At 44.4% G+C, this 22091-nt stretch overlaps 1 protein-coding gene across 1 annotated transcript in view; it reads right to left on the reverse strand.

Moving 5' to 3' along the window:
• Nucleotides 1-2656: 2656 nt before the first annotated feature.
• POLR1F (RNA polymerase I subunit F) overlaps nucleotides 2657-22091 on the reverse strand; it is a 30171-nt gene continuing 10736 nt past the window's right edge. The window contains exons 3-4 of the mRNA XM_063921750.1: nucleotides 10626-10831; nucleotides 2657-7081 (exon numbers count right to left, since the gene is read on the reverse strand). Of these exons, the coding sequence (XP_063777820.1) occupies nucleotides 6151-7081; nucleotides 10626-10831 (1137 nt within the window). The 3' untranslated portion in view covers nucleotides 2657-6150. The remainder of the gene's footprint in view (nucleotides 7082-10625; nucleotides 10832-22091) is intronic.

Consider the following 22091-nt stretch of genomic DNA (forward strand, 5'->3'; position numbering starts at 1 on the left):
ACATGCGCAAAAAAAGGGGCGTGGCTTTACGGAGGACCAGCGATCGTGAGCCACCCCCATTTTCGTCAGTGAGTGGGCATGCCCAGCGCTGTGAGTCGCCGGTATGCCCCCTCTCCCTCTGACTCCAGTGAATAGACGCTGTGCGCATGCGCACAGTGTCTATTCACCGCTGCTCTGCTAAGCAGGGCAGCAAGAGACAGAGCCTCCCAACTGAGTGACACTGGCAAGGTATATTTGTAAGTTGCAATTGTACCAGCTTTTTGAGGAACCTGGTCATCACTAGGACTGAGCACACAGGGGGTAATTCAGACCTGATCGCTGGGCAGTGATTTTTGCAGCCGTGCGATCAGATAGTCGCTGCCTACAGGGGGAGTGTATTTTAGCTGTGCAAGTGTGCAATCGCATGTGTAGCAGCTTTGCACAAACAGATTTTGTGCAGTCTCTGTGGAGCCCAGGACTTACTCAGCCGCTGCAATCACATCACCCTGTCCAGGACCGGAACTGACGTCAGACACCCTCCCTGCAAACGCTTGAACACGCCTGCGTTTTTCAAAACACTCCCAGAAAACGGTCAGCTGACACCCACAAATGCCCTCTTCCTGTCAATCTCCTTGTGATTGCTTTTTTCACACCATCCAGTCACTGCCCAGCGATCCCCATTGCTGTGGTCCGACGCGCCTACGCATTGCAGTGCATACGCAGCTCAGATCGCAGGCTGTGAGAAAACGTAGCCAAACTATCAGGACTGAATTATGCCCACAGTACAAATCATAGGTGTGTCCGGCCATCAGTGGGGAGCTCTGACCTCTCTTTAAAAGCATACCTACTTTAGATACCTAATATCCACCTACAGAGCAATCCTCAATGTTTGTTTTTCAATGTCAACCCTCCCTTCCACCCCCCCTTTCTTCCTCCACTGCTTATGACCTTACCACCTATTTCATAGTATATCCATAAACGGTCAATAACTGCCTTATCCATCACCTGCCATACACTTATCTAGCCACACCCCGGGTGAGATGTAAGAAGTGGCGTTACCTGTATTTTCGGTAACTGTGTATGGCATATGCGAAGTGGCGTGGCGAGTTATGTTGCCGCACTCGCACAACGTCCCTTGCTGTATGCTCCGATCTTCAAACATGCCCACACCTCAAATCTCTTAATACTATCTCTCTCTAGCTACTGGCCTATTTTTCTCCTTTGCATCCAAACTACTTTAGCAGCTCCTGTACAACAACATAACTCTCTCTCTTGCAATCATGCTTCCACACTTTACACTCAGAGATTAAACTAACTAAAGTGAACAGTGACCAACTAATTGTAGTGTAAATAGGGATTACTTCTCCGTACTCATCCTGATTTCAATAGTTTATAGTCTACTCAACAAATTTCATTCCTGCGTAATACCGAAAGCCATCCCTGTCCAATCCTGTGAGGTATGGTATAGCTATGGAGGATGTTGGTGGTAGTGCAGTAATTGCACATGCTGAGTGTGATAATGTCACATGAGAGAAATGCGATTTCTGGGCGCTGTGCGGTTACTCTGTTCTTAAAGTTTAGAGATTACGGGGCTAATTTATGAATGGGCGAAATGCTCCATTCCTCACTGGGGCTTTAGTATTGGGATTTCTAATTCACAAGTCTATACTTGTTTTGTGATCTCCACCTCATGATAGTGATTAGATTCAAAAGAAAACAAAATAAATGAGTTTGGAATTAAACTGCAAATGTAATTCACAACACGAGTTCACCATGATTTCGGCTCACAGGACCAAACTTGTACCTAATTGAATTCCCTCCAGAGCAGCACAGAAGTCTGTTTGGCAAATGGATCTTCCTATTTTCTCGCCATGCAGGGTCAAACCTTAACGTAGGCAATTTTGAGCAACTACAGGAACTCCAGTCGTAGGCATCGAGTGGGTGTAATGGTGATACCCCATGTACGCTAATATGGGGTACACACTTAAATAATGTAAGTGCAGACCGACCTGACAATTTTCTTAACAATCAAGAACACATAACCATGTACCTCGTACACACACACACACACACACACAATCATTTCTATCCGAACTGTGTGTGCTCAGAGGACTGAGAGCTCCAAACAGTGTGTGTCTACAGTCAGAACATCCATACACGCTACAAATTATTAATGGCCTGTCAGATATATCCCATCAGGTATGTAGCATGGCTGATGCAATATATCACTTCTTAGATGAGTTGGGTGTATATACTTAAAGATGGTCGGTGCAATAGACCATTGATCATCTCTAGATACAATAGAACACTAATGCTGGCTACACACTAGACGATATGAGGGCGTGTAGACAGAAGTGAGAACGATTCAGGATTGAGCATACGCAGAGATCGATCTGATTTCAGAAGGTACTCTTGCAAGAAGCACAGGCCTACTACAAACGCAGACTAATGGCAAGGATGGTTTCTTCCACAAGACCCACATCTGTTTCCGAGCATGTTATGCTACCATGGCTGACTTGTGTGAAACTGAACCAGGGCCAGTGTGGTATCTTTCCTATCTGTGCTGCCAGTGGGAAAACATGCTGCCAAAATAGAATGACTGTACTGCTAAGTTTGTTGGGCAAAAATGAACTTTGGAACAGAGGCAAATGAGGCGGCAAGTGATTGGAAGGAAACATTCATTTGAAACATTTTATAAACCCTTATGTTAGGGTCACATTTTTAATTCCCACAAAGTAAAATTCATTTGTTCACATGTATTACAGTCCCACAGTAAAGGTGCACACACACAGTGCCACGGGGTGTCCCGGGCGACATGGACTATATTGTGCCCGGAGGCATGTAGTCAGTATCGGCCCTGCCTGCACCCACTATATTTTCTTGTGGTGCCGATCCCACGGGACTGCACATCGGCATCGCAGGCTTATACACACAGCGCGATATGCACTATGTTTCCGTGCGATATGGACTTTATAGTCCATATCACACGGAAAATCGCACTGGGTGTATGCACCTTAAGAGACATGAATGGCTATAATGAGTAATAAAGCATAGCAATGTTGTGTTACGTACCAAACATCATTATTACACCATTCGTTCTGCTAACATTGCACAGGTATTTCCAGATAAATAAAGTTTATATGGCATTAACAGTTAAATTGCTGAAATTAAAAAACAAAACCATACAGGTATTTTACCAATTGTAATAGCACAATTCATTTAACAATAATGCAATAGTTGGGCCATCCACGTTGTGCAGATCAGCGCACATCAATGACTGGCAAACCATCGGGGAAATTAATAGTATTAAAACTCCAAATAGACACAAAAAAAAGAAAAGAAAAAATAAATGGCTTTTTATACCAGGGGTTCCAAGCCCCTATCCATGAGACCCCCTAACGGAGCAAGTTTTAAATATATTCACATTCAGATGGCTGTGACAGAGGCCCTAATTAATTCACTTGTATTCCAAGCTAATGCATACTATTAAAACCTGTGCTTTCAAGGGTCTTTACAACTGCAGTTGGAACATACAGACATACATACATGGATGTTCCCAATTTTGCATAAAATATTTTCAGCTCTCCATCATCTCCATTTAAAAAAAGACGTATTTTCTTCTTGGGCAAAAAAAATTATATTTATTTGGCTTGATAACTCAATACTTCTCTCATAAGCTCTTGCCAATAGGTCTACTTATTTCATATAAAATAAAATAAATTGCTTAAAATAGAGAAGTCAACCAAAATGTAATAAAACAATTTTTAAAGTGTTAAGGTGGATACACACTTTAAAATTATCTGCACAATCTTTTGATTGGAATTAAAATCTGGTAATGTATGGGAGCACAGTGACCATCAACCATTTGCTCCCAAAAGCCAGAAAATGGGCAAAAATGGTTGTTCTGATAAATAAATCAAATGGATTTAACCAATTTGTCTGAACTTCCATTTGTGTCTATTTTTCAGTGTTTGGGAGCAAATGGTCAATTGTCATTTGCTCCCACATATAGGGGTATATTCAATTGGTGTCAAAAACTGCCGTCTGTCGAAAAGACGGCAGTTTTCCACTTTAAGGTCGAAACGTGATTCGACCTATTCAATGCTATTTGACTTGTCGAAAAGCACGTGGATCAGCGGAATAGCTGCCGATCCACGTGCTTGTGTCGAAAACGGGGCCAAAACCGACAGGTTTGGCCCCCTTTTTGACCATCTCAGTCTGACATCAAAAGATGTTGCACTGAGATGCGGACCCAGAGGAGGAGAGGGAGGGGGGGCGGAGACGCAGGGAGACAGGCAGCGGGCATACAGGGGAGATCAGCGCTACAGCTAAATGTCACTTAGCACCCCGACCTCACGGCAGCTTCTACCCGGCTCCAGCACGCTTGCTGGAGCCGGGCGGCTGAGTGACATCCTGCTGCAGTGCTACTGTAGCGCTGATCTCCCCTGTATGCGCGCCGGCTGTCCCCCGCTGGTCTCCCCACGGCTCGACCCCCTCCTCCTCTGCGTTCCTCATCTCAATTCGACTTGACATTATGAGATGAGATTGAATAGGGGTTGTCGGATCCATTCCGACAAATACATGTCGGAATGGATCCTACTTTAATTGAATATACCCCATAATCAGATTTTAGCTCCAACCAGAAAGACTGGACATATAGGGGTATATTCAATTTGTGTCGAAAGCTGCCGTCTGTCGAAAAGACGGCAGTTTGACTTTTTAAGGTCGAACCGTGATTCGACCTATTCAATCCCAGCTGTTTTTATTCAACAAGTCGGGGAATTCGACTTGTCGAATAGTACGTGAATCGGCGGTATAGTATAGCTAGCCGCTGCAGTAGTACTGCTCTCCCCCCGTCTGCCCGCGGCTCTCCCCCATCTAACTCCCGCATTTCAATTCATTCGACGTTTTTAAAAGTTGAATTGAGATGAACTTGAAAAGCCCAAGTCAGATCCACTCCGACAAATGAATGTCGGAATGGATCCGACTTCAATTAAGTATACCCCATAATCTTATAGTGTGTATTCAGCTTTAGAACTGATAGCTAGATCATACAAGAGTTAACAATCATGGCTAGTATTAAGAAACAAGAATATATTTTCCCTGATTTGCAGCCATTATGAGAGGATGTTTCATAGACTGGTTAGACCAGAGATTCCCAAACACGGTCCTTAAGGCACCCTTAGGGCTGTAACACACTACCCGGTTTTCCCCGGATGGCAAAAAGCCGGACAAACTTTGTCCTGCTTTTTGCCATCTGGGAGGGTCTTTCACACACAACGGCTTTGAGCCGTGTGTAATGCTGTGCGCATGCGCAGCGGCTAAAAAAACGTTGTGTTAAAGCTCCCCTTCACACACAAAAGTTCACTGCCTCCAAAGACTGTCGGCCCGGCAGCCGGACCTTCCAGTGGATAGTTCCGGCTGCAACCCGGCAGCCGTGCCGGGGCCGTGTGAAAGGACACATTGCTCTGAATGTGTCTCTACAGCACGGCAGCATTAAAAAGCCGAGCGGGATTTTGACAGGCGGCGGAAGCCGGCGCGTGTGAAACAGCACTAACGCTCCAGGTGTTAAATATATCCATGCTTGGCCACAAGTGACCTAATAAGTAGCTCAGTCAATTTGATTAACCATCTGTGCTGAGCATCAGGGTTCCTAGAGGACAGCATTTGGGAACCTCTGGGTTAGACTTCGATAATGCAGTCATAAATTCATAGTTTCTCTAAAATGAACAGTCAGTCCACATACCTCAGACACCAAGAAAACGCATTGTGAACATTACATCACAAAGCCATAATTTATCTTCTCAAATGCCTGTATGCAGTTACCATCTATCCAACACAAGCATTAATAAACACAAGGTTCAAACACTGCCTGTCCCCTGCCCACTGTACAATTAACACATCCAACAGGTGTATCAAAGGCAGAGCAGACAAGGCCAACTGATCTGTAGAGAAGACTTTTTTTCCCCTTTTATAAAAAGTAAGCTGTGGTTATGTTTGATGTTTAACATTTACTTGATAAAATAGATTTTGAAATATGCCATCAATATAATAGATTACTTTTAAAACTTTCTGATAGAAAGCATAAGTCTGAAAAGCTAAAAAAAGAAAAAAAAAAGTTACAATAGAAAAATAAGAAATGTACAAAACTCTGAATAAAGATTTGGACGTTCACTGTTTTCGTTTCTTTTTTACTTTTGGCTCTAAAAACTCTTGGCCATCTCCAGCCAACATATTATTGTCCTTGCTGCAGTCTTCAACCTGGTAACCGCTGTTGTCACTTTCTAGTAATGTGCTATCAATTCGCTTCTTTTTGTGCTTCTTTAACTTTGGAGTCTCCTGTTGTACTACAAAGCTCTCAGACAGAGATTGTTCATTCACAGCATCATCATCATTGGCAGGTTCTAAATCAGGATCTGGAACTGTAGAAGAGCGCCTCTGTTTTTTCTTGTGTTTCTTCTGGGTGGTTTCAAGAAAAGTTTCGGATTCTACTCCTATTTCCTCTAACGTACTATTATCTGCAACACTTGAATCTGTTATTCCATTCTGAAAGTTAATGTCAGGGTCAGAGAGGTGGCTACGCTTCTTTTTCTTGGATTCTTTTGTTTTATTATATTGATTTAAAGGGACCAATGATTCCCCATCAAGTCCAAGCATGCTACGGTCTGATCTTTCAGAAGTATGGTCAGTATTTTGCAGTGAATCCTGATATTTCTTCTTTTTTCCTGCCTTTTTAAAAGATTCATCCACTGACTGGCATGAGCTCTCCAGAATTGTGTCCTCCATGGCAGAATGACCTCCATCGACCTCGGCATAAACATTTTCAGCAGCCACTTCGTTGTGTTTTTGTTTCTTTCGCTTTTTCTTGGGGATTTCCTCCAAACTTACGCTAGCCTTTCCTTGGCTCTCCACTACTTCCGATACATTTTCGGGGGAGAGATCCTTATATTTACGTTTTTTGCTTTTTCTCTTGCCATCCTTGGAAATCTCGGCTGTCTCAAAAGCTGGCTCTTCCTCAGTGTTTTCTTGGGGAGTCTCTGGTCTATTAGCATTTTGCTCCTCAGTCATTTCATTTAGTCTTTCAAGTGCTTCAGCTTCCATTCTGCATTTACAAGAGAACAAAAAACAGAAATCAGTTTCAGCATCAAAAGGGACTTGATAATATTTACAAGACGGTCCATGTTTTCTGCATATGCTTTCTAAACTCTTAAGGACGGATTCAGTTATGCATGATACTGGCAGTACACATCCATACTGTACCTAGGGTAGACACTACATTGGCCATTTTAATACACAACCCCATGGGACTGCAAAGGATAATGCATATGGTGATCTAGGGATGAATGTTTCCACTGCCAGCAACCAACCCCATTTAAATTGCACTGCGCTAGTATCACCCCTAACTGAATTGTCAATCTGTAATTCCAAAATGTAACTGTTTTTGTTACAATACCGGATTGCTTCACATGAACGAGCCATGTCTGTGTATTGTGGTTTAAAAGTACCATGCACAATACAAAACAGATTACGGACATAAATCCAATTATAATCTTTGGTATTTTTAAAGAATGAATGTGTGTGGGTGATACTGTATGTAGAAAGCCAAAGAGCAGTCTGAAAATGTTCTTCCAGAAAGAAACAGATTTGGGGCAGACTGAATACTGTGTAATGTAATCTATTCTATTAAAGCACAACATTATGCATAAACTGAAAAGGTCTGGCTAATCTAATAGGTTAAAATTGTAGTGTGTTATACAGTTTCCATATTTGTTGAACACACTTGACGACGCACAGAATATTGTTAACGATTTTTTCTGGCAAATGATATCATGCATACAACTGAACGATATCGCACAATGTCACCCAGCCACATCCAGGAGAATGCGTTCTTTCACGATATCTTGAGATTTTAAGGAAAGTACAAAAGATATCGGACACAGTCAATGACACGCGGGAGTGCGCATCTTTAACGATATAGGGGTCTATGCAATTATTGTAGGATCCTCTCCGACGGAGAGGATCAGACACTTCCGTATTCAATTTGCGGGCATTTCAGACAGGTTTTTGCCCATTTCGGCAATGCCGATCTGCCTTTTTTTTTTTTTTTAAGTCGGGTCAGCATTGTTGGAAACGCCCGCAAATCCGATAAAAAAACGTGGATCCATGGCTAATCTGCCTTATACACACAGCCTGAAGGTCATTTAATACAATATTTTTAATACATTTGTTTAGTAAACAAAGTTTGTGAACAAACAAAGGTTTCACTATCTCAGTCTCACTCAAAAAATTCTGTATTTCAAAATATTTGGATATGGGATACTTAACCTGTAATAATAAAAATAAACTTAAAAGTTCAGCAGCCTCACAGAATATACAACACAGGAACAATATGGGGAATGAATGAAACACCGAACATACTGTAAAACACAAAGCACAAGTTTATAGTTTTTAGAACACACAACGGACGGAAATGGATAAACGTTCAGCAGCGGAGTAAGGTGGGCACTGTAAGGCTGCTCTGCATGGGACTTAGTAACTACTGAAATACAGTCTGTTTCTCTTTCCTATCCATGGTACTTTGAAGTCCTAATAGAAGCACACTGCTTTGTGAAACAAAGAGGTTATTGATAAAGTGACAGTGAGGTCTCTTTTTAAGAATTAACATGGAACAGACAAAATCCAGACACTTAGGGGAATTACAGTAGAACTACCGACTATTTTAATTGCAGCATAAAAGTTATTAAATTTACTTTTTCTTCAATAACAAAAACCAATTAGTGTTTATCAAGACCGATTGTTGGGAATTTTACATTTATATAGCAACAATTACATCTGTGGGCTACTGGAAATAGCAGCATAGTTATATTAAACACATAATTTGTATTTGAATATCAGGTTTACCAATGTATGAACATAGTTTCCAAGTAACATTTGCAACAAGTTATACCCAGTATTGAAAGATTTTAAATAATTATTCTAAACTATTTGAACTATTTGCCATGGACACTTGTCACAGTGGGAGCAGGCATCACCATGACCACAGTGGTACCACTGGTCCCTAGTGAACTGATAGCCTGCAACCTGTATTTCCTATAATGCAGACACTTTATGCACTCAAACCAATAGGGCAAGTGAGAATTCGTTCAGAGTTTTTTTTTTTTTTCCGTACAGGATAAAACTAAATAAAGTACAGGTGTGGGTTGTAGGTCTTTGCAAACTTTAGGACATTCAGGTCAAACTTGGAGTTCTCTCTTTTTTTACGCTGCTATATACTATCTGTAACTGACAAGGAAAGCGGTAGCGATACCCACTGTCCCTGCAAATTACATACCCAGCGTATCGGAGGAGTCTTACATTCCTGAGAGACTCCTCCTGAGAAGCTGACACTAAAGGGCCCATACACTACGACATGGCGAGGGCGATCACCCCCGGCAGCCTCACGGGGGGCAGGATCGCCCAAGATACCTCGTATGCTGTCATTTTGCATACGATGTATCTTGGGCGATCCTGGCCGATCCCAGCCATGCCTGCGGGGTCGGACCAGATTGAATGTGCAGCACATTCAATCTGGAGGATCCGATCCAATGCTCAGGGGAACGCGCATTGGATCGGAAACGCCTCCAAAATGTCCGATTTCATCCGATATATCGTGCTGAATATCCAAAATCGGGCATTATCGTCCTAGTGTATGGAATCGTAGCCAGTAATTATTAATCTGTACAGCACATCTCGCATTTCATGGTTACAATATATCCCTGTGACCATCATAATTTAGTTCATACTCTGCTTCAAAAACTGCCTAATTACTGGCTACGATTCGTAAATACCTTATTTTATTTATAATTTGTTGTTATCACTTTAGATAAGTTTGCAATTTACTTTATCACTTCAAATAAGTTTGTAATATAGTCACCACATATATTTAATTTTTTCAATTTAGGATATTATCATCAGTGATAGGGGGTGCGATAAAGTGAATGCACAGAATTGGCATGTACATATAGGTACTGCCTCTTGAATTACCCCATTTATTTTATGGAAGTATAATAAAGGTTATGTTTTAACTTATTAAAATCATGTCAAATTCATCTATTTAAAAAAAAAAAATTCTTAAAAGAGTGCTCCATAAAAGCAATCTACTTCGTGTGTTGTTTCTCTGCAACAGATATTTAGTTACTAAGTTGTAAAAGATCCCCAGATAGATTTTAGCCTTTTGTCGGTATGCACCGATTCAAGTATATCTAATAGGACCGTTGTCTCCATTACATTTCAGACTTACATCATTCACTACATACCAATACCTTGCGCAATCGTTACCAGAATAGTGAAACGCTATTTAACTGGATTAGTAATTTTTGAAATATACATTTATACGGATAACTACTTTACGTGGTTTTAATTCTATTTATGTTGTCTATTATTAGATTTTTCATTTTCGGTAATTTCTTTAAAATTCGTAAAAAGTTTTTGCTGTGCCGCATGTTTCATGTTGTGTGTTATCTTTGTAACATATACTTCATAAAAATTACTTTTTAAGGGGGGATCCCTTATAAATGGTGAAGAACCCTACAACAAACATGCGAGTAGTGTCTAACGAAACATTTGCAAAGTAGATGCAGCTGGACTGTAACAGAATAGCTACTTACTTCTTATCCAATCTGCCACGTATGCAAAATACACCCACAGCGTCTGTATCTAATCGCAAAACTTCAAACTCTATTTGGTCACCGATCTTCACTCCTATATGCTGCCACGCCTCAACTTCCATCCTCATGGGCTTCGGTACGGAAGCATTGAAACAGCCATGAACCAAACATCCGATATGACTGGGGGCAACTTTGTTGACTACTCCCTAGAAAGAAAAGGATGAATCTAGATTTCAGTTGACATATGCAGAGTAGATAATATAGAACACGAAAAAGGTGAACAAGAAATAGTTCCCACTAGCATATCATCTGTGAACCCCCAAACCACAGGGGCAGAATAACAGTTTGAGGGGGCAATTATAATAATAATAAAAAAAAAAAAAAAAAACAATGCCCCACCCTGTAGGTAGGTGCACAAAGGGAGGCTGGATCTGCAGAACCCCTTTCAAGAAAGTCAACCTCAGGGAGTACAGCTAATTGTTTCTGGAAGAAAATGGATAAAGCCAAAATCTGGACCTTTATGGATCCCAAACGCAGGCACATATCCATACCTGCTTGCAGGTAGAGGAGAAACCGTCCCAGTTGAAACTCCACCGTAGGAAACTTCTTGGATTCACACTAAGACACATTTTTTCCAAATGCGATGGTAATGTTTAGACGTTACTCCTTTCCTAGTCTGTATCAGGGTAGGAATAACCTTGCTCGGAATACCCTTCTGGGCTAAGATCTGGAGTTCAACTTCCATGCTGACAAACGTAGCCGCGGTAAGTCTTGATAAGCGAACGGCCCCTGTTGCAGAAGATCCTCGCAAAGAGGAAGAGGCCTCGGATCTTCCAGCAGTAGTTCCAGAAGATCCGCGTACCAAGCTCTCCTTGGCCAGTCCGGAGCAATGAGAATTGTCTGAACCCTTGTTCTCTTTATGAGCTTTAGAATTCTTGGAATAAGTGGAAGTGGAGGGAATACATACACAGACTTGAACACCCACGGAGTTAACAGGGCATCCACTGCCACCGCTTGTGGGTCTCTCGACCTGGAACAGTACCTCCGAAGTTTCTTGTTGAGATGTGAGGCCATCATGTCTTATTGAGGCACGCCCCAACGACTGGTCACGTCTGTACACGTCTGAACACCTCCGGATGAAGGCTCCATTCTCCTGGATGGAGAACGTGCCTGCTGAGAAAGTCCGCTTCCCAGTTGTCCACTCCTGGAAGGAATATTTTGCAGACAACGTCACTGTGTGCTTTTCCGCCGAGAGAAGAATTCTTGTTACCTCTGACATAGCAGCTCTGCTCTTTGTTCCTCCCTGTCGGTTTATGTAGGCCACAGTTGTTACATTGTCCGACTGCACCTGAATGGCCTGATTTCGTAGAAGATGCGCCGCTTGGAGAAGACCGTTGTAAACGGCTCGTAGTTCCAGAATGTTTATTGGAAGAATGGATTCCAGACTTGACCACCTTCCTTGGAAGGTTTCCCCTTGAGTGACTACGTCCCAACCCCTGAGGCTTGCATCCGTGGTTAGAAGGATCCAGTTCTGAACCCCGAACCTGCGGTCCTCCAGAAGGTGAGGCATTTGCAACCACCAGAGGAGTGAACTCCTTGCTTTCGGCAACAGACGTATCCTCTGGTGCATGTGTAGGTGAGATCCCAACCAGTTGTCTAGGAGATCCAGTTGGAAGGACCGTGCATGAAATCTTCCGTACTGTAGAGCCTCGTAGGAGGCAACCATCTTCCCCAGAAGGCGAATGCACTGGTGAACCGATACCCGGGCAGGTTTCAAGACATCTCAGACCATTGATTGTATCACTAACGCTTTCTCCACCAGTAGAAACACCCTCTGCACTTCCGTGTCGAGGATCAACCACAGGAAAGAATCTCCTTGTCAGCTCCAAATGTGACTTTGGAAGGTTCAGGATCCAACCTTGTTCCCTGAGCAGATGAGTCGTGAGAGCAATGGACTGCAACAACTTCTCCCTGGACGATGCCTTTATCAGCAGATCATCCACATATGGAATTATATTCACTCCCTGCCGGAGGAGAACCATCATCTCGGTGCCGTGGAGAGACCGAATGGCAGTGCCTGGAACGGATAGTGACTGGCTAACAGTGCGAATCTGAGATAGGCCTGATGAGGCGGCCAAATCGGAATGTGGAGGTACGCATCCTTGATATCTAGGGATACCAGAAACTCTCCCTCCTCCAGACCGGAGATCACCGCTCTCAGGGATTCCATTTTGAATTTGAATTCCCTCAGGAAAGGGTTTAACAATTTCAAGTTCAAAATCGGTCTGACCGAACCATCCGGTTTCGGCACCACGAAAAGGTTTGAATAGTAACCCTTGTTTTGCATATGAGGTGGAACTGGGATAATGACCTCTGACTTTTCCAATTTTTGGATGGCTTCCTGTAGGATAGCCATGTCTGTCAGTAAAGCTGGCAAGCCTGATTTGAAGAATAGGTGAGGCGGGAGTTCTTGAAACTCCAGTCTGTACCCCTGGGACACAATATCCTGTACCCAGGGATCCAGGCCGGACGACACCCAGACGTTGCTGAAACATCGCAGTCTCGCATCCCCCCTGCCTGTTTTCCAGGCTGTGCGGACCACAATCATGCTGAGGTGCAGGTTTCTTGGATTTTGCCCATCCACCTCTAAAGAAGGTGGTAGGTTTGGACTTTGTCTTAGCAGACCGAAAGGACTGCGGTGTGGATGAAGAAAAGGGTTTCTTCGTAGAAGGAGCAGCTGAGGGAAGTAAGGGTGACTTACCCTCGGTTGCCGTGGAAATCCACACATCCAATGCTTCCCCAAATAGAGCCTAAGCTGTGAAGGGTAGGTTCTCCACACTTCTTCTGGATTCCGCGTCTGCAGACCAGTGGTGTAGCCAGAGTCCCCTGCGTGCTGAGACAGCCATGGGAGATATCCTTGCATTCAGAGTACCCAGGTCCTTCATGGGCTCCACCATGAAACCCACAGAATCCTGTATATTACGTAAAAACAGATTCTATTGATAGAAGTGACATTGAATTAATTCCTCTAGTAATTTGCCTGACCACTTTACTATGGCTTTAGAAATCCATGCACAGGCAATAGTGGGCCGTAGCGCCACTCCTGACGCAGTGTACATGGATTTGAGCGTAGTGTCAACTTTACAATCAGCCAGTTCTTTTAACGCGGTAGATCCAGGGACCGGTAAAACCACCTTTGACAGTCTGGAGACAGATGCGTCAACTATGGGTGGGTTTTCCCATTTTTTTTCTATCCTCCTCAGGTAAGGGAAAGGCAACCAGAACCCTTTTTGGGATCTGGTATTTTTTCTCTCGGGTTTTCCCAGGATTTCTTAAATATAGCGTTTAATTCTTTAGACGCAGGGAAGGTTAGCAAGGCTTTCTTATTGTCAGTAAAGTAAGCCTCCTGAACCTGTTCAGGTGGTGTGTCAATAATTTGTAACATATCCCTAATGGCCTCAATCATGAGCTGCACCCCCTTTGCCAGGGATGCCGCCCCCCTCAGCACATCCCCATCACCGTCTGCCGTGTCAGAGTCGGTATCCGTGTTGGCTTGCATAATCTGGGCAAGTGCACGTTTCTTTGGGTATATGCTAGGGGATTTAGAAGGTATAGGAACAGAACCTGACCAAACTGCCATAGAATTCTTTAAAACCTGAGTTTCAGTTTCAGTATGAGCTACCCTAGTAGAGATCTGAGAGATCATTCCCTTAATAGAAGTCAGCCATTCTGGCTCAGTAATAGGAATCTGAGACAAGACATTACATTCCTGGGTACAAGGAATGGATTCCTCTGGAGAAGAAACATCCTCTGCAGCATAAGACACAGAGTACCTGGACATGGCTATGTGAGAAAACATACACCCCTCCCCCCCCCCCCCCCCCCAAGTACCTTCAGAGAGAACACAGAGCTTGGAGCCAGCACACACACAGCGCACAATTAGGTAGGTAAAACCAACCTGCTGCTGACTGTGTACCTTTAATAGACTACACAGTAATACACAGCCCCCTTCTACAACCCCCTGGTACCGCACAGGATAGCTGGAGTCGTGTGGAGGGACAGAACTCCCTGTCAGCGTCTCTGTAGCTGTATCTGCAGGGAGAAAATGGCGCTGAACGCTGCTGGGTCTGCTCTGAGGAGAAGCTCCGCCGTCCCCTGGTCATGACGCGTCTTCCCGCACCTTCAAATTTTTATACTGGCCTGAGGATTTTGCTAGCAGCGTTACAGAGGTCCCTGATAGCCTTGAGTGACCAGTGTAGGTTATTTGCACTGGCTCAGGGCACCCCTCATAGTGCCGCTCCTACCATGTTCCGCCATACACAACGGCTCCCCGCTTGTCGGGTCGCCGGTGACGCACTCGCCACCAGAATCTTCTGGCTCTGTTAGGAGGTGGCGGGAGTGAACAGTCACCTCGGGCGGCTAACAATCATCACCCTCAGGAACTCAGTGTCCTGTCAGCGGAGATAGTGGCTATTAACCTCTCAGGGTTGGACACTACTTCACCCAAAGATCCCAAACGTAATTCCCCATCCAACCCCGACTGGAGAAACCTCAACAATCTAGTAAGGCAGAATACTCTAGGGTTTCAACCCTTAGGCTGGCTCCAGTCCATGTATTTCTTCCAGATTCTATAGTAGTGTGCCACAGTAACTGGCTTCCTAGCTACTAACATAGTAGGAATAGATGATTTTGTGATACCCTTTTTCCCTTAAAATCCTGGTTTCAAGAACCACACCGTCAAACGTAGGCGGTTCAGATCTGGATGTAGAAATGGTCCTTGTGACAGCAGGTCCTACCACTGTGGCAGTCTCCAAGGAACATCTGCCAGAAGACTCTTCAGATCCGAGTACCAACTTCTGCGAGGACAGTCCGGTGCTATCAGAATTACTCACTCTCTTTCCTGTTTCACCTTGTTTAATGCTCTTGGCAATAAGGGAAATGGCGGGAATACGCATACTAGTTTGTAAGTCCAGTGAATTGCTAGCGTGTCCACAGCTTCCGCAGCTGGATCCCGCATTCTGGCCACATATCTTGGAAGCTGATTGTTGTTTCGAGAGGCCATAAGATCTACCTGTGGTAAGCCCCACCGTTGGGTGTAGTATGTTATGCCTCGGCCGGGATACCGGCAGATAGGCGTACGCAAATAAGCCCCTCGCGGGCTCGATGCGCTCGCCGCGCTGCAGGAATGGTGGCGCTATATATTCCAGGGGGAGTTGTGTAACCCCAAGAGGTATGCCAGGTGTCTGGAATCCGGCGCTGGTATTCTGAGCGACGGGATGCCAACAGCCAGCATACTGAATATTACCCCCACTGTTTTACCACTGCTTCAAAAGATCTGGTGTTGTAGACTCCACTATCCTTGGTGCATATCCTGACGGCTGAGGTAATCTGCCTCCCAATTGTCCACACCTGGAATGAAGACTGCCGACAGGAATATGTTGTGTTTTTCAGTCCAAGACAGAATCTTTGTAGCCTCCCTTTAGGCCATGCGGCTCTTCGTTCCTCCTTAACGGTTTATGTATACTGCTGCTGTCACATTGTCTGATTCTCACATTCTGAGTGCATTGTAGATGGCTCGTAGTTTCAGTACATTTATTGGTAAGCTGCTCTCGTAGGGTGACCATCTCCCCTGAAATTAATAGTTGCCTAGTACTGCACCTCATCCACTGAGACTGGCATCTGTCGTCAAAATGATCCAATCCCAGATTACAAATCTTTTCCCTTTGATAGGTTCACAAGAACCTACCACCAAATCAACGAAGTCCTGGCCTGAGGTGACAATCGAATTCTTCGGTAAAGGAGTTGATGCATGCATGTCCCTTGAGCAATCAGATTTAACTGAAAAGGTCTGTAATGTAGTCTGCCATATTGGATTGCATCGAAAGATGCCACCATTTTTCCCAGAAGCCGTATACAAAGATGGAGAGACACCGTCTGATTTTGTAAGACTTGTCGAACTATCTCCATGATGTCTCGAATCTTGTCTTCCGGAAGGAACACTCATTTGTATTGTGTCCAAGATGAGGCCCATGAATTGAATTCTCTGTCGATTGTAAATTGGATTTTTTGAAGTTCACAATCCAATCGTGTTGAATTAGAATCTGATGAGTAATCTGAGTGTCCGAGATCAATAGTTTATGGAATGGAGCTTTGATAAGAAGGTTGTCCAGATACGGTATTATTGTTACCCCTAATGATCTCAATTTCGCTACCATGACTGCAAAGATCTTCGTGAAGATTCTTGGGGCCGATGATAGCCCGAACGGTAGAGCCCTGAATTGGTAAGGATTCTTGTCCACTGCAAGCCTTAAATAATCTTGGTGTGGAGACCAAATTGGGACATGCAGGTACACATCCTTTATGTCCATCGACACCATGAATTCCTGTTGCTCCAGGCTCACAATGACCAACTATCGATTCCATTTTGAATCTGTAAACCGTCAGCAATTGATTGAATACTTTTAAATTGAGAATTGGTCTGACTAAACCATCTGGTATCGGTACTACAAAAAGATTTGAAAAGCCCGTTCCTCTTTGAGGAACCGGAACGGGCATAATTACCTCCGTCAGAAGTAATCTTTGAATAGCCGTGTTTCATGCCCTCGCTCTTTGAGGGCACCGAGGGAGGCCTGTAGTAAAGAACTGAGGTCAGGTTAGACAATCTATTTTGTATCCCTGGCAAATAATATTGTTGATCCAGACTTCTGGTGAGGTTTCGGCCCAGGCCTCCTGAAACCTCATCAACCGTGTGCCCACCTTGGGAGACAGTCATGCCACGGTCGGTCATGTCCATAGGTTTAGAGTCCTGCTTTCATGCTGTGGACTGGGAATGGCCTGTTTCCACGAGGTTGTCCACCAAAACCCCTACCTCTGGCACGAAAGGACCGAGTCCTAAATGAATTGAACACCGAACCAGAGTAGTTTCTTCTTACCGGTGGCGTGGTTCTAGGAAACGTAGCAAGCAGAAGCGTAGATTTTCCCGCCGTGGCTTGTGAAATCCACTTGTCCAATTCTGGACCAAATAACGCTTCCCCCACAAAGGGGTTCGCTTCCACTGCCTTCTTTGAATCCGAATCCACCTGCCAATTTCTGAGCCACAGAATTCGTCTGGCAGATATAGCCAAAGCTGAAATGCGTGATGCTATCCTGCTAGCATCTTTTGTAGCTTGGCAAATGTACGTGGCCGACTAACGGATATGTTCCACAAGTCAAACTATTTCTTCCTGACTATTATCTTCCACCACTACTTGAACTATTTGCCCAGCCCAAGCGACAATAGCCTTATTAACCCAAGTACTAACAATCATAGGTCTCTGATGCTCCTGCTGCCACAAAGATGGATTTAAGAGCTGTATCCAACTTACGATCTGACCCATCCTTTAGTGTAGTCACGTTCGGTATCGGTCTTCTTTGACAATCTAGCCAGAGAAGCATCCACAATCGGTGGTACCTCCCATTTGTACGTGACTCCCTTAGGGGATAATTAACTGAACCTTTTGGGTAATTGGAAGTGTCTATCTGGCTGCTTCCATGCTTCTCCCATTTGATCCTGGAGTGTCTGAGGAATTGGAAATACTGCCGCTTGCGGTGTCTGAGACTCAAAAAGTTCAAAAACTTTAGGCTCCTTAATCTCCTCCTCTTTGCAGTTAAGGACCGGTTTAACAGCTTCAATAAGGGATTCTAACCCTTCGACCTCTGCGTCCTCCTCTTGAGGACTAACATCAATTATCTCCTCAACTGACTCCCTCTCTTCCTCATCCGCCAAGATACCTTCCTCCTCTTCCTGCAGGACAGGCAGAGGTCTCTTTACAGATTTACACAGTCTTTTCTACTTGTGCGGGTGGAGTAAGTCTAATTAGGAATTCCTCTATAGTTTGGAAAAAACCCGCTACCCATTCTAAATGTTGCTTGCAGGATTCCGCCATTTCCTTAGAAATATCTGCCAGGGCATTTTCTTATGACCCAGATGGACCACTACTCCCAGGTTGAGCGTCCATTCCAAAACATGTCACACACACCCCAGGGCTGCCAACATTTGTGCTCTTTTTCTCACATTTTCAACATAAATAACAAGTCTTTGTGGTCTTGGTTGGTGCTTTAGATGCCATGTTAAAACACACACCCCAACCAACAGTGCTTTCACCCTATTGGTATAGATGGAGAAAGACAGATTAGGGAGTCACATAGCTGGAATCGTATATAAAAATTAGTAAAAAAAAATAAAAATTTTTTAATTTAACCAGCCAGATGTTTACAAACCCCACACCACAGACTGTTGATACAGCTTGAGTTGTAACTGGGTTGAGAACTCTGATGCTCCCCTCCGCAGGACCTGTCAGCAGCGTCCCTTGGAAGAGAATTATATTAATCTTAATTACCCTAACAAAATTCAGAGAGATCTTAACAGCAGTGCTCCTATATTTCTTCTCTGTCTGACCCAGAGCCAGTGCAAGTAGGGCTCCCCATATCACTGTACGTGTGTTGTGGGAATACATCAGAACATGGCTGCTGTAATAAAGCATCTAAATGCAGGACAAGGAGCTTCTTGTATTTCTGCCTCCCTCACTGAATATTGTCCTCTCTAACTGCGCACCCAAACTGTAAAAACAAAATGGCCACAACTGAAATTTTTCATTCACCTCGCTGCAGCGAGGAGACTAGAGCCTCTTGATGCCCTTCCATGCCTCTCCCTGCGTGCTCACGGGGCAGCCTGGCCCAAAACAGCCCTATTACCTGCACCTGTAAGTCACGATGTTCCCCCTCGCTAGATGCGCGCCCACCAGACTCACGCTGTCTGACCGCCGCTCCGGAGCTGCCTTCCGCAGGACATGTGCCGCCCCTCCGCAGGACCTGAACCGGCTACTTCCTATCCAAACTGCTGCGCCCAGCAGGGGGAGTATAACACCTGAGCCTGCTAGGGGAATCTAAGAGCCTCGCTTCCCTAGTCCCCCTCTGTCATAGCTACTCACTGTTAGTAGATCTCCTGAGTGAGATGCTGATCCCTTCCACCAGGATCTTTGTCTCACATGTACTTAAAAGTACTTTAGTGATAGCCTGCACCCTCCTTTCAGTAAGGTGGTATCAGCCCACTGAACTATTTAGATAGAAAACCTTTTATGGAGCAAGAGCTCATTTCCTGTGCTTCTACCTCCTAGCACAAATTTTCGAACCGGGGGGATAGGGGGGCGTGAAGGGGGAGGAGCCAGCTGTGCATAATTTTTTTATTATCACATTGTGCTACCTCCGGTCTGCATACTTCACACCCCAGCTGTCTAACTCCAGTGTCCCCTAGTGGATGATAATGAAAGGCATTCAAAACACAAATATTTCTATACAGACATTTTTCCGTATCCCAAAACGCTGGAAACACTTATTAAACAAATTAAACTTTGTTGCTATCATTTGTCCACAATTAATAGAGTGCAGAAATCAGCCACTGGATGCTTTTTAAGAACCCCCAGTGCACTTCTTATGGTCTTGCTATCTCAGTTGCCACTTTTTGGGGGCCAAGCATTTTTTTTACCCACTTTTTCAAGCACTTTCACAGGTCACTTTTTGTAGAAAAAGTCAAGCAATCTCGCATAGGGTCGTGCAAACTGGCATTTCTAATTGATTCTCGCATTTCTTGGGTACGCACATAAACGCGACTGATGCGAGTTTCCACAAAAACTCTGCTAACTAAATAGACCCCATAGAATATGTAGAATTTTAATGGTCACCCAACAAGACATACCATATTGAAAACCTTTCCAAACAGAGGATTTTTTTTTTCCGTACTCATGATGGTGTAGATTTGGCATTAGATACCAACATATCCTGAAATGTAATGCTCAGTTTAGTAAAGAATGTCCCTGTCTGGTGATCAGACAACTACTAAAAAGAAAACTGTTTAAGAGAGAGGACATCGCTCTTTCAAACGAGAGTGTCCAAGTGTAAAGATCCTATACTTGCATACATTTATTGTCTATCCCCCATCTATGGGAAAACGAGATTTATGGTAAGAACTTACCTTTGTTAAATCTCTTTCTGCGAGGTACACTGGGCTCCACAAGGATAGACATTGGGGTGTAGAGTAGGATCTTGATCCGAAGTACCAACAGGCTCAAAAGCTTTGACCTTCTTCCCAAGATGCATAGCGCCGCCTCCTATATCACCCCGCCTCCGTGCACAGGAGCTCAGTTTTGTTAACCAACCCAATGCAGTAGCAAGTAAAAGAGACGACAACTGCAAGTTGCACAAACACCACACTCTCCCGACAGGAGAAAGTATCAGCGGCTATAGCCACACCAACCAAAAAAAGTGCGTCAGGGTGGGCGCCTTGTGGAGCCCAGTGTACCTCGCAGAAAGATTTAACAAGGGTAAGTTCTTACCATAAATCTCGTTTTCTGCTGCGGGGTACACTGGGCTCCACAAGGATAGACATTGGGGATGTCCTAAAGCAGTTCCTTATGGGAGGGGGACGCACTGTAGCGGGCACAAGAACCCCGCGTCCAAAGGAAGCATCCTGGGAAGCGGCAGTATTGAAGGCATAGAACCTTATAAACGTGTTCCGAGGACCACGTTGCCGCCTTGCACAATTGTTCAAGGGTCGCACCATGGCGGGCCGCCCAAGAAGGTCCAACAGACCGAGTAGAATGGGTCGTAATGTGAGCAGGAGCTGACAGACCAGCCTTCACATAAGCATGTGCAATGACCATTCTAATCCATCTGGCCAAAGTCTGCTTGTGAGCAGGCCAGCCACGTTGGTGAAAACCAAACAGAACAAAAAGAGAATCAGAGTTCCCAACAGAAGCAGTTCTCTTCACATAGATACTGAGAGCCCGTACCACGTCTCCCAAAGACCGCTCTTTGGGAGACAAGTCAGGAGAGACAAGTGCCAGTATCACAATCTCCTGATTAAGGTGGAACGAAGAAACCACCTTAGGTAAATATCCGAGACGAGTCCGAAGAACCGCCAGGTCACAGTGAAAAATCAGATATGGGGAACTACAAGACAAAGCACCCAAATCAGACACTCTTCTAGCGGAGGCAATAGCCAGCAAAAACACCACCTTAAGGGAAAGCCACTTAAGGTCATCTGAGCAAAGAGGTTCAAATGGAGACTCTTGTAACGCCTCCAAAACCACCGACAAGTCCCAAGGAGCCACAGGCGGGACCTAGTGAGGTTGGATACGCAACGCACCCTGATTAAAAGGTATGAACATCAGATAAGGTTGCAATTTTTCTCTGAAACCACACCGACAAGGCAGAAATATGAACCTTGAGGGAGGCCAGACGCAGGCCTAAGTCTAGACCCTACTGAAGAAAAGCCAAAAGCTTGGCTGTACTAAACTCGGAAGCGTCATAATTGTTAGATGCGCACCAAACAAAGTAAGAATGCCAGACCCTATAGTAAATCCGAGCAGAAGCCTGTTTCCGGGCCCGCAACATAGTTTGAATGACCGTCTCAGAAAACCCTTTAGCCCT

Source organism: Pseudophryne corroboree, chromosome 5, assembly GCF_028390025.1.
Source record: "Pseudophryne corroboree isolate aPseCor3 chromosome 5, aPseCor3.hap2, whole genome shotgun sequence".
In the NCBI taxonomy this organism is placed as follows: domain Eukaryota; kingdom Metazoa; phylum Chordata; class Amphibia; order Anura; family Myobatrachidae; genus Pseudophryne; species Pseudophryne corroboree.